This window comes from Bos indicus, chromosome 6 (assembly GCF_029378745.1).
Source record: "Bos indicus isolate NIAB-ARS_2022 breed Sahiwal x Tharparkar chromosome 6, NIAB-ARS_B.indTharparkar_mat_pri_1.0, whole genome shotgun sequence".
Classification (NCBI taxonomy): Eukaryota; Metazoa; Chordata; class Mammalia; order Artiodactyla; family Bovidae; genus Bos; species Bos indicus.
In genome coordinates, this window is record NC_091765.1 from 326,681 (window position 1) to 340,367 (window position 13,687).

Sequence of the window (13,687 nt, forward strand, 5' to 3'; positions counted from 1 at the left end):
ACTCCTCCTCCTTTAGAAACAAACTCAAAATTTTGCTCAGTACATGTCTTCTAAAATAACTATTACATTTCCCAGTTTTCCTGCAGGTATGGCCATGGACTAAATTCTGGCCAAAGGAATGTGGTCTATGCAGATTCTGGCAGTGTCCTTAATATAGGTGTGCCTTCTTCCTTCTTGCTGACTGGCATCCAATGATACATTGGCCAGACTTGGGAGCTGCAGCAGGAAATTGGAGAGAACCGAGACAGTGTGGACAGAGTCCAGGACACGAGGGAGTGCATGTCGTCAACAGAGAACTTACTACTCCCAGGTTTTATGTGTGAGAAAAAGACACTACTGTTAAAGTTTAAAGTACTGTTAAAGTTACTTTAAAGTAACAGTAGTTACTTTACTGTTAAAGTAATTGTTCAAACTACCATACAATTGCACTCATCTCACACACTAGCAAAGTAATGCTCAAAATTCTCCAAGTCAGGCTTCACTAGTACATGAACCATGAACTTCCAGATGTTCAAGCTGGATTTAGAAAAGGCAGAATAACAAGAGATCAAATTGTCAACATCTGTTGGATCATCAAAAAAGCAAGAGAGTTCCAGAAAAACATCTACTTCTGCTTTATTGACTATGCCAAAGCCTTTGATTGTGTGGATCACAGCAAACTGTGGAAAATACTTCAAGAGATGGGAATATCTGACCACTTGACCTGCCTCTTGAGAAATCTATATGCAGGTTAAGAAGCAACAGTTAGAACTGGACATGGAACAGACTGGTTCCAAATAAGGAAAGGAGTACATCAAGGCTGTATATTGTCACCCTGCTTATTTAACTTATATGCAGAATATATCATGAGAAATGTTGGACTGGATGAAGCACAAGGTGGAATCAAGATTGCTGGGAGAAATATTAATAACCTCAGATATGCAGATGACACCACCCTTATGGCAGAAAGTAAAATTAAAGAGCCTCTTGATGAAAGTGAAAGAGGAGAGTGCAAAAGTTGGCTTAAACCTCAACATTCAGAAAACTAAAATCATGGCATCTGGTCCCATTACTTCATGGCAAATAGATGGGGTAACAAAGAAAACAGTGACAGACTTAATTTTCTTGGGCTCCAAAATCATTGCAGATGGTGACTGTAGCCATGAAATTAAAAGATGTTTGCTCCTTGGAAGAAACATTATGATCAAAAATTTAAAGAAAGATACTAGACCGCATATTAAATAGCAGAGACATTACTTTGCCAACAAAAGTCCATCTATTCAAGGCTATGGTTTTTCCAGTAGTCATGCATGGATGTGAGAGTTGGACTGTAAAGAAAGCTGAGCGCCGAAGAATCGATGCTTTTTAACTGTGGTGTTGGAGAAGACTCTTGAGAGTCCCTTGGACTGCAAGGAGATCTAACCAGTCCATCCTAAAGGAGATCAGTCCTGGATGTTCATTGGAAGGACTGATGCTGAAGCTGAACTCCAATACTCTGGTCACATGATTCGAAGAACTGACTCATTGGAAAAGACTCTGATGCTGCCAAAGATTGAAGGAGAGAGAAGAAGGGGACGACAGAGGATGCGATGGTTGTATGATATCACCAACTCAATGGAAATGAGTTTGAGTAAACTCTGGGAGTTGGTGATGGACAGTGAGGCCTGGCATGCTGCAGTCCATGGTGTCACAAATAGTTGGACACCTCTGAGTGACTGAACTGAACTGAATTGGTATTTTGGTTTTACTCTTTCCTTCAACCAAACCCATTAAATTTAAACAATATGGAGCATGAGAAAGAATTTATGGACTTCAATTAATTTTCCTAATCTTCATGTCAGCACAAAATGGAATGTCTATTTACAATAGTTTTTGTTTGTTTGTTTGTTTTCTACAAGTGTTGTATGCCTGTAAGATAGAGAATAATAATGTATTTCACAGACAGCACTTCTTTCATAGTCAGAAGCTAATAAAGAGATATCACAATTTTAAGAAACACAGTTGTTGTTTTTTTTTTTTTTTTTTTTTGCAATTTTGTCTTATTCTCCTAAACTTTGTGTTGTTTTCTTGGCATATGTTATACATATGTATGTATACACATATGTATGCACACACATTAAAATTTTTGCCCTCAAACATGGTCAGTTACCATTAATTTTCTGTAAAACATGGTGGGCCCTGAACTACAGTAAAATATTAATAACAGCCATTTAAATTATACTTTTTATTATTGGCAATGAGGAAACATAATGTTGAGTTATTTAAATACTTCCACGTATTTTTTGAAAGATGTTTGGGCTTTGACAAGAGCTCATTAGTAAAAAAAAAAAAAAAACCCTTTAATTCTTTTCCTTCCTATGTAGAGCTGAACAAAAATGCACACATGATATACTTACAAAATAATGGAATTTGTTTCATGTGAAAAATTACCTCTAAAGACTTTGAAAGACATTGGACTTTTTTGCACATTTTAAGTTTCTGATGGCAACAGGGATGAGGGGCAGGAACAGAGGATGGTGAAAGAAAAATTTTATATATATGTAAAATTTAGGGCATTAAGATCCATCAAGTTCTGGGATAAAAAGTCATGTGAATAGTTGTTACCATTTCCAAATGTTTCTTAATAAATAGGGGCAAAATATTGTAGTAGATATTTCAGGCTATTAAACAAGCAAACTCTCTCTGTCTCTCTGTCTCTCTCTCTGTCTCTCTCTCACACATACACACCCTTAAACATACAATTAGAAACTAAATCAAATCAAATCGTAGAGAAAGATGATTGGGTGGGGAAAGGAAATGGAGACTATTATGAAGAGCTCTCTCTCCTTACCTTCATTCCTCTCATTGGGATTAGTGTAGATGGAAGCCAGGGTAAAGAAGGAAAATATAACAAAAGCTAGTAAAATGAATGCCATTTCCAGGTTGGTAAATGGAAGTTCCATGAAAGACCACAAACTTCTTTACCTGCAATAGAAAGCAGACACTCACATAATAAACTCCAGTCCGTAGAGAGCTTGAATAACTATTTATTTTATACTGAGATTTACTGAAACTTAAGATATTTCTGTTGGAGAAGACAATGGCACCCCACTCCAGTACTCTTGCCTGGCAAATCCCATGGACAGAGGAGCCTGGTAGGCTGCAGTCCATGGGGTCGCTAAGAGTTGGACACGACTGAGCGACTTCACTTTCACTTTTCACTTTCATGCATTGAAGAAGGAAATGGCAACCCACTCCAGTGTTCTTGCCTGGAGAATCCCAGGGACAGGGGAGCCTGGTGGGCTGCCATCCATGGAGTCACACAGAGTCGGACACGACTAAAGCGACTTAGCAGCAGCAGCAGCAAGATATTTCTGTACACTTGGTGATAGCAAAAATGGAGTATGGTCCCTTTTTTGGAAATTTGGCCTCACCATCTGTGTAATTGAACTTAGGCTTTACTGTGTAGATTGGAAGAGAATATGGGAGGGTCAATGACAGTCAGTTTATGTTTTGCGAGTTTTGGGGACTCTGGCAGCAAAGATAGTATATATTTCATTTCATGAAGGAAAAAAAAAATAACATATTTTGGTTTCTGTCTTACTGATCATACCCAGGTTCAGAGTAAGTTCTTGTTCTGGAAATAACCTAGCATTTGCCAACCAGGTGATGAATCTACCATTGAAGCAATTTTTAGTGAAGAAACCAGAGTCTTCAGAATCACTGATCCAACCTAACCCAGATAAAAATAAATGTGTTAACAAGTCAACCATAAGACCATCTAATCTCAGATTCAAAAAAGGAGAGCTCCTATATTTAGAAAGGAAATCATAGTTCCATTGGGGGAAATTATAACATTACCTAGTTGGAAGTAACCTCTTTGTGTATGTCTTTCAATATTCACTATATAATGTAAAATATTTAAAGCACTGTGGACATACGTGGGAATGTTATAATTTTAAGACATGGAGAAAGAGATTTCACACTCTTCTACTGCAACTCCTTCTAAATTGTTTATTTACTGCCTATTTTAGGAAGCAATTTATTGAAGTCTTTCATCTAAGTTCCCAGCTTCCTTTGAATATATTTTTGAAATGAGTTCATTATATGCTGTAGTTCCAGCCACAGGACTGGAAAAGGTCAGTTTTCATTTCAATCCCAAAGAAAGGAAATGCCAAAGAATGTTCAAACTAGTGCACAATTGCACTTACTTCACATTCTGGCAAGGTAATGTTCAAAATCCTTCAAGCTAGGCTTCAAATGTACGAGAATTTCCAGATGTACAATCTGAATTTAGAAGAAGCAGAGGAACCAGAGATAAAATTGCCAACATTCATTGAATCATAGAAAAAGCAAAGGAATTCCAGAAAAAATATCCACTTGTGTTTTATTGACCACACTGAAGTCTTTGACTATGTGGATCACAACAAATTGTGGAAAATTCTTAAAGATATGGGAATACCAGACCAACTTACCTGTCTCCTGATAAAGCTGTATGCAGGACAAGAAGCAACAGTTAGAACTGAAGATGGAACAATGGACTGGTTCAAAATTGAGAAAAGAGTATGTGAAGGATATATCCGAAAAAAAAAAAAAGAGTATGTGAAGGCTCTATAGTATCACTCTGCTATTTAACTTATATGCAGAGTCATTGCTATTCAGTTGCCCAGTCATGTCTATTTGACCCCGTGGACCCCAGGAAGCATGCCTGACCTCCTTGTCCCTCACCATCTCCCAGAGTTTACCCAAGTTCATGCTCATGTCTAGTCATCTCATCCTCTGATGCCCTCTTCTCTTTATGCCATTGGTCTTTCCCAGCATCAGGGACTTTTCCAATGAGTCATCTGTACACATCAGATGACCAAAGTACTGGAGCTTCAGCTTCACCATCAGTCCTTCCAGTGAATATTCAGGGTTGATCTCCCTTAAGATTGACTGGTTTGATCTCCTTGCTGTCCAAAGGACCTTCAGGAATCTCCAACACCACAGTTCGAAGGCATCAATTCTTTGGCATTCTGCCTTCTTCATGGTCCAGCTCTCACAACTGTATGTGACCACTGGGAAGACCATAGCCTTGACTATATGGACCTTTGTCGGCAGACTAATGTCTCTGCTTTTCAACACACTGTCTAGGTTTGTTATCGCTTTCCATTATGCAGAGTACATCGTGTGAAATGATGGACTGAATCAACTCACAAGCTGGAATCAAGATTTCCAGGTTGTTATCAATAATCGCAGGTATGCAGATGATACCACTTTAATGGCAGAAAGCAAAGAGGAACTAAAAAGCCTCTTGATGAAGGTGAAAGAGGAGAGTGATAAAGCTGGGTTAAAACTCAACATTCAAAAATGAAGATTATGGCATCTGGTCCCATCACTTCATGGCAAAAATATGGGGAAACAACAGAAACAGTGACAGACTTTATTTTCTTGGGCTCCAAAGTCACTGTAGATGGTGACTGCAGCCATGAAATTAAAAGATGTTTGCTTCTTGGAAGAAAAGCTATGATGAATCTAGACAGCGTTTTCAAAAGCAGAGACATCACTTGGCCTACAAAGGTCCATATAGTCAAAGCTATGGTTTTTCCAGTAGTCATGTATGGATGTGAGAGTTGGACCCTAAAGAGGGCAAGGGAACACAGAATTGATCCTTTCAAACTGTGGTGCTGCAGAAGAGTCCCTTGGACTGCAAGGAGATCAAACCAGTCAATCCCAAAGGAAATCAACCCTGAGTATTCATTGGAAGGACTGATGCTGAAACTGAAACTCCAATACTTTGGTCACCTAATGAGAGAGCTGACTCATTGGAAAAGATTCTAAAGCTGGAAAAGATTGAGGGCAAGAGAAAAAGGGGGCGACAGAGGATTAAATGGTCGGATGGCATCACTGACTCAATCAAGATGAGTTTGAGAAAACTCCAGGAGATGGTGAAGGACAGGGAAACCTTGTGTGCTGCAGTTCATGGGGTCATGAAGAGTCAGACACCGCTGAGTGACTGAACTGAACTGGGCTGAACTGAATATCCTATAGTTGACAGATAAGATTTGAGGTGGGAGTTAGCTTTGCTCTCTTTCTTACATGCAATCTTCTAGTTGTTGCCATAGCAGAAGAGAAGTGGGTGATTGGACAATAAGCTCTTAAAAATCTGCTGTTTTTGAACATATTTCTGATTTTTTGAACATATTTCTTACAATTGACTGTATAGTTTGGGAGATATTGATCAGAAGTCTGTAGCTTTTTGTAGTTTTGTTGGACAGAAAATTTTTATGTATCATAGGTATGCATATTTTAAAATATGATGAGTACTACCAAGTGGAGTGGTAAGATGTATCTCGGAATTTTTCACATCCATGCACACTGGTCCAGCTTATTTTGGTTACTTATTCTGAAGCTCAGTATTCTAGAATACGGCTCCACTGTCACTTGTTTAACCATTTGAATTGTTGAGAATTTGGATTCCCTCTAATGTTTTGTCATTGCTAACAATGCAGTAGAAAAAAAATTTTCTAAGTATAACTTTGCACACTGACATAGATTTCTCTAGAAAAGATTTATAGAAGAGGAACTGCTGGATCTATAAAATATTGAAATATTTCTTCACAAATTTCCCTGGATTTTACAACCATACCAATACTATATGTAGACAACTGTTTCTCTGTCCTTCCCCAACACTCCCTCTTTAGGATTCCCTTTCCCAATTTGAGTTTAAAAATACCATCTTGTGTTTAAATGGACATTTTCCTGATTTCTAGTTAGATTAAACATCTTTCCTATAATACTGCCTAGATTCTTAAAAATAAAAAACATTGCTTGTAGACTTTTGGATCGCAGCCATTCTGACTGGCGTGAAATGGTACCTCATAGTGGTTTTGATTTGCATTTCTCTGATAATGAGTGATGTTGAGCATCTTTTCATGTGTTTGTTAGCCATCTGTATGTCTTCTTTGGAGAAATGTCTATTTAGTTCTTTGGCCCATTTTTTGATTGGGTCATTTATTTTTCTGGAGTTGAGCTGTAGGAGTTGCTTGTATATTTTTGAGATTAGTTGTTTGTCAGTTGCTTCACTTGCTATTATTTTCTCCCATTCTGAAGGCTGCCTTTTCACCTTGCTAATAGTTTCATTTGTTGTGCAGAAGCTTTTAAGTTTAATTAGGTCCCATTTGTTTATTTTTGCTTTTATTTCCAATATTCTGGGAGGTGGGTCATAGAGGATCCTGCTGTGATGTACGTCGGAAAGTGTTTTGCCTATGTTCTCCTCTAGGAGTTTTATAGTTTCTGGTCTTACGTTGAGATCTTTAATCCATTTTGAGTTTATTTTTGTGTATGGTGTTAGAAAGTGTTCTAATTTCGTTCTTTTACAAGTGGTTGACCAGTTTTCCCAGAACCACGTGTTAAAGAGATTGTCTTTAATCCATTGTATATTCTTGCCTCCTTTGTCAAAGATAAGGTGTCCATATGTGTGTGGATTTATCTCTGGGCTTTCTATTTTGTTCCATCGATCAATATTTCTGTCTTTGTGCCAGTGGTGGGAATGCAAACTAGTATAGCCACTATGGAGAACAGTGTGGAGATTCCTTAAAAAACTGGAAATAGAACTGCCTTATGATCCAGCAATCCCACTGCTGGGCATACACACTGAGGAAACCAGAAGGGAAAGAGACACGTGCACCTCAATGTTCATCTCAGCACTGTTTATAATAGCCAGGACATGGAAGCAACCTAGATGCCCATCAGCAGATGAATGGATAAGAAAGCAGTGGTACATATACACAATGGAGTATTACTCAGCCATTAAATAGAATACATTTGAATCAGTTCTAATGAGGTGGATGAAACTGGAGCCTATTATACAGAGTGAAGTAAGCCAGAAAGAAAAACACCAATACAATATACTAATGAATATATATGGAATTTAGAAAGATGGTAACAATAACCCTGTGTACGAGACAGCAAAAGAGACACTGATGTATAGATCAGTCTTATGGACTCTGTGGGAGAGGGAGAGGGTGGGAAGATTTGGTAGAATGGCATTGAAACATGTATAATATCATGTATGAAACGAGTCGCCAGTCCAGGTTCAATGCACGATACTGGATGCTTGGGGCTGGTGCACTGGGACGACCCAGAGGGAGGGTATGGGGAGGGAGGAGGGAGGAGATTTCAGGATGGGGAACACAGGTATACATGTGGTGGATTCATTTCGATATTTGGCAAAACTAATACAATATTGTAAAGTTTAAAAATAAAATAAAATTTAAAAAAAAGAAAAAAAACTTATTTAATAAAAAAAATTAAAAAATAAAAAACAAAACTGTGTATTCATTTGGCTGTGCCAAGTCTTAGTTGAAGCATGTGGGGCCAGTTCCCTGACCAGATATTGAACCTGGGGCCCCTTCATTGGGAGCACAGAGTCTTAGCCACTGGACCACCAGGGAAATTCCCTGCCTAGACTCTTAAAATCAGCATGATTTAACAGATTCTTTCTCTACTGACAAACGGACTCTTGGGTTTTGGAAACATGAAAGTGAGGGAAAAAATCAGGACATTTATAGAGAAATAACACAATCTGTTCACTTTTATAAGATTCTGGCTGTACCACAATACTAACATAATCACATTTTCCCACACTGATTTCCCTGAACCATCTAGAACCTCTAGTTCCATTTTCTTAATCACTGTGTTGGACAACTCCTCCTCATGTAATCTCCATCTGAATGTTTAAGTGAGCCAGGTTTCAGTGGAGGAGGGAATGGATGACAGGAGGCAAAAATAATGAGGTTGTATGTATAGGTATTATAGAGTTTTTAACTATACACTGGCAGTCATAAGTAATAGCTAACCTCAAATCCCTACCTCATGCATGGCAAGATCACAGAAAGAACAAAGAATGGGGCCACAGATGAGCAAGGGTTTTTCAGTTAAGGTAGATTTAACTCTGTTAAAAATAAAATTTGAAAATATGAATAACCAAAAAGACCATAAACAAAGAGAAGAGGTAGATTGAATGATAATAGAATCTTTAATCCAAAGTATGTAATGAGGGTCTACAAATTAGTGAGAAAATTACAAATGCCCAGTTTAAAAGTTAGTGAAGTTTACAGACAAGTTATTCACAGAGCGTGCTATATAAATAATTAATCAACATATGATAAGACTCTTAGTGTCAACATGATTCCTGTAATTCTGCTCACTACCTGATAGTATATAATCTTAGCATAAATAAGCAGGACTTAATGATTTATTCAAATGCACAAATCTTTAAAATAAGTAATGTTTATAATTTTTATAGTAAGTCAACATGTTATTGGCTGCTACCAAAGTCACATATACTTTTTCGTTCTTCAGTTCAGTTCAGTTCAGTCGCTCAGTCATGTCCAACTTTTTGTGACCCCATGGACTGCAGCATGCCAGACTTCCCTGTCCACCACCAATTCTAGGAAATGCTCAAACTCATGTCCATAGATTAGGTTATGCCATCCAACCATCTTATCCTCTGTGATCCCCTTCTCCTCCTGCCTTCAATCTTTCCCAACATCAGGGTCTTTTCCAAAGAGTCAGTTCTTCACATCAGAAGGCCAAAAACATGGAGTTTCAGCATTAACATCAATCTTTTGAAATGAATATTCAGGACTGATTTCCCTTAGGATGGACTGGTTTGATCTCCTTACAGTCCAAGAGACTCGAGTCTTCTCTCCAACACCACAGTTCAAAACCATCAATTCTTTAGCACTTAACTTTCTTAATAGTCCAATCCTCACATCCATACAAGACTACTGGAAAAACCATAGCTTTGACTAGATGGACCTTTGCTGGCAAAGTAATGTCTCTGCTTTTTAATATGCTGTCTAGGTGGGTCATAGCTTTTCTTCCAGGAGCAAGCATCTTTTAATTTCATGGCTGTAGTCACCATGGCTGCAATGATTTTGAAGACCCCAAAAATAAAGTCTCTCACTGTTTCCATTGTTTTTCCATCAGTTTGCCAAGAAGTGATGGGACCAAATGCCATGATCTTAGTTTTCTGAATGTTGAGTTTGAAACCAACTTTTTCATTCTCCTCTTTCACTTTCATCAAGAAGCTCTTTAGTTCTTCTTCGCTTTCTGCCATAAGGGTGGTGTCATCTGTATATCTGAGGTTATTGATATTTCTCCCAGCAATCTTGATTCCACCTTGTGCTTCATCAAGCCTGGCATTTCCCATGATGTACTCAGCATATAAGTTAAATAATCAGGGTGACAATATACCTTGACAAAATATCTTGACGTACTCCTTTCCCTATTTGGAACCAGTCCGTTGTTTTATGCCCAGTTCTAACTGTTTTTTCTTAACCTGTATACAGATTTCTCAGAAGGCATGTCTGAGAAATGCCTGATGGTCTCATAATGGTCTGGTATTCCCATCTACTGAAGAATTTTCCACAGTTTATCGTGATCCACACAGTCAAAGACTTTGGAGTTGTCAATAAAACAGAAGTAGATATTTTCCTGGTACTCGCTTGCTTTTTCAATGATCCAATGGATATAGGCAATTTGATCTGTGGTTCCTCTGCCTTTTCTAAATCCAGGTTGAACATGTGGAAGTTCACGGTTCATGTACTGTTGAAGCCTGACTTGGAGAATTTTGAGCATTACTTTGCTAGCATGTGAGATGAGTGCAATTGTGATTATCTGGGTCATGAAGATCTTTTTTATACAGTTCTTCTGTGTATTCCTGACACCTCTTCTTAATATCTTCTGCTTCTGTTAGGTTCATACCATTCTATCCTTTATCAAGCCCATCTTTGCATGAAATGCTCCCTTGGTATCTCTAATTTTCTTGAAAAGATCTTTAGTCTTTCCCATTTTTTTGTTTTCCTCTATTTCTTTGCATTGATCACTAAGGAAGGCTTTCTTATCTCTTCTTGCTATTCTTTTGAACTCTGCATTCAGATGCTTATATCTTTCCTTTTCTTCTTTGCTCTTCACTTCTCTTCTTTTCACAGCTATTTGTAAGGCCTCGTCAGATAGCCATTTTGCCTTTTTGCATTTCTTTTCCATGGGGATGATCTTGATCCTTGTCTCCTGTACAATATCATGAACCTCCGTGAACTTTAATATCAAGGGATGGAAGGTGATGGACATTCCAGAAGAAGAGAATAGCACAAGGAAAACAGGCAGGAAAATAGACAACAATAAGGACAGTCTTGCTGGTTCTTGTGCCCCAGGCTACAGATTTGAGTGACTCTGAATGTGCGGGTGGCTGTGATGACACACAGAGTGAGGCCGAGAGGAGCTACCCCACGTCCGAGGTCAGGGGCAGAAACTGGGAGACCTCATGCCCGAGGGGCAGTGGCCAAGAGGAGTTAACTCATGTCTGAGGTCAAGGGCAGCAGCCGAGAATGCCAGGCTGCGACAGCGCAGGAATGGCCGAGAGGAGCTACCCTGCATCTGAGGTCAGGGGTGGTGGCTGAGAGTGCGAGGCTGAGACTGCACAGGAGCAGCCAAGAGGAGCTACCCCACATCTGAGGTCAGGGGTGGAAGCCTAGAGGAGCTACCCCACACCCAAGGCCAGGGGAGGTGGCCGGGAGGAGCAACCCCAAGTCCAAGGAATGGTGGCTGCACAGGCGCAGGGGGGCCTAGAGGAGCTATTCCACGTCAAAGTCAGGAGTGGCGGCGGTGAGGAGATACCCCTTGTCCAAAGTAAGAACAGCCGTGAAGAGATACCTCATGTCCAAGGTAAGAGAAACCCAAGTAAGATGGCAGGTGTTGCAAGAAGGCATCAGAGGACAGACACGCTGAAACCATAATCACAGAAACTAGTCAATCTAATCACACTAGGACCACAGCCTTGTCTAACTCAATGAAACAAAGCCATGCCCATGGGGCCACAAGACGGGCGGTCATGGTGGAGAGGTCTAAGAGAATGTGATCCACTGGAGAAGGGAATGGCAAACCACTTCATTATTTTTGCCTTGAGAACCCCATGGACAGTAAGAAAAGGCAAAATGATAGGATACTGAAAGAGGAAATCCCCAGGTCAGTAGGCACCCAATATGCTACTGGAGATCAGTGGAGAAATAACTCCAGAAAGAATGAAGGGATGGAGCCAAAGCAAAAACAATACCCAGCTGTGGATGTGACTGATGATAGAAGCAAGGTCCAATGCTATAAAGAGCAATATTGCATAGGAACCTGGAATGTCAGGTCTGTGAATCAAAGCAAATTGGAAGTGGTCAAGCAAGAGATGGCAAGAGTGAACGTCGACATTCTAGGAATCAGTGAACTAAAATGGACTGGAATGGGTGAATTTAATTCAGATGACCATTATATCTACTACTGTGGGCAGGAATCCCTTAGAAGAAATGGAGTAGCCATCATGGTCAACAAAAGAGGCCGAAATGCAGTACTTGGATGCGATCTCAAAAATGACAGAATGATCTCTGTTTGTTTCCAAGGCAAACCATTCAATATCACAGTAATCCAAGTCTATGCCCCATAATACTGAAGAACCAGTAATACTGAAGAAGCTGAAGTTGAACGTTTCTATGAAGACCTCCAAGACCTTTGAGAACTCACACCCAAAAAAGATGTCCTTTTCATTATAGGGGACTGGAATGCAAAAGGAGGAAGTCAAGAAACACCTGGAGTAACAGGCAAATTTGGCCTTGGAGTACAGAATGAAGCAGGGCAAAGACTAATAGAGTTTTGCCAAGAAAATGCACTGGTCATAGCAAACACTCTCTTCCTACAACACAAGAGAAAACTCTACACATGGACATCACCAGATGGTTAACACCAAAATCAGATTGTTTATATTCTTTGCAGCCAAAGATGGAGAAGCTCTATACAGTCAACAAAAACAAGACCAGGAGCTGACTGTGGCTCAGATCATGAACTCCTTATTGCCAAATTCAGACTGAAATTGAAGGAAGTAGGGAAAACCACTAGACCATTCAGGTATGACCTAAATCAAATCCCTTATGATTACACAGTGGAAGTGAGAAATAGATTTAAGGGACTAGATCTGATAGATAGAGTGCCTGATGAAGATAATGGTTACCTCCTTCAAAAGTGCACACACTGCCTCACTCAGTGCCCCCAACTGTGCAACAGGCCATTGCCTACCCACGCCTCCACTGGAGACTCCTGGACACTCACAGGTAAGTCTGTGTCAGTCTCTTGGGGGAGGGGGCAGTCACTGTTCCTTTCTTCTGGGTCCTGGTGAACACAAGGTTTTGTTTGTGCCCTCCAAGAGTCTGTTTCCCCAGTCCTATGGAAGTTCTGGTGGCTCTATGGTGGGGTTAATGGCGACCTCCTCTAAGCCGGCTTATGCCATGCCCAAGTCTGCTGCAACCAGAGCCCCTGCCGCTGTGGTAGGTCACTGCTGATCCATACCTCTGCAGGAGATAATCAAACGCTCAAAGGCAGGTCTGACTCAGTCTCTCTGGGATCTCTTGTTGTGCACAAGGTTTGTTTGAGGCCTCTGAGCATCTCCAGCAGGTATGGAGTTTGAGTCTAAATGTGATTTTGCCCCTCCTACCATCTTGCTGGGGCTTCTCCTTTGCCCTTGCATGTGGGGTATCTTTTTCTGGTAGGATCCAACATTCTCCTGTAGATGGTTGTTCAGCACCAATTTGTAATTTTCGAGGTCTTGCAGGAGAACATGAGCACACTATGAATGAGTTATTCAGTTCTCATTAAAACGTAGGACTTGTCATTTATCTGGAGGGGTAAATTACTTTGAATAATTGTC

General features: G+C 39.9%; 1 protein-coding gene across 1 annotated transcript in view; it reads right to left on the minus strand.

Annotated features, from left to right (window-relative positions):
* Positions 1–1,945: 1,945 nt before the first annotated feature.
* The window catches only part of SMIM31 (small integral membrane protein 31), a 47,439-nt gene continuing 35,697 nt past the window's right edge, over positions 1,946–13,687 (minus strand). The window contains 2 exon segments of the mRNA XM_070790985.1: positions 1,946–2,031; positions 2,810–2,943. Of these exon segments, the coding sequence (XP_070647086.1) occupies positions 1,946–2,031; positions 2,810–2,921 (198 nt within the window). The 5' untranslated portion in view covers positions 2,922–2,943.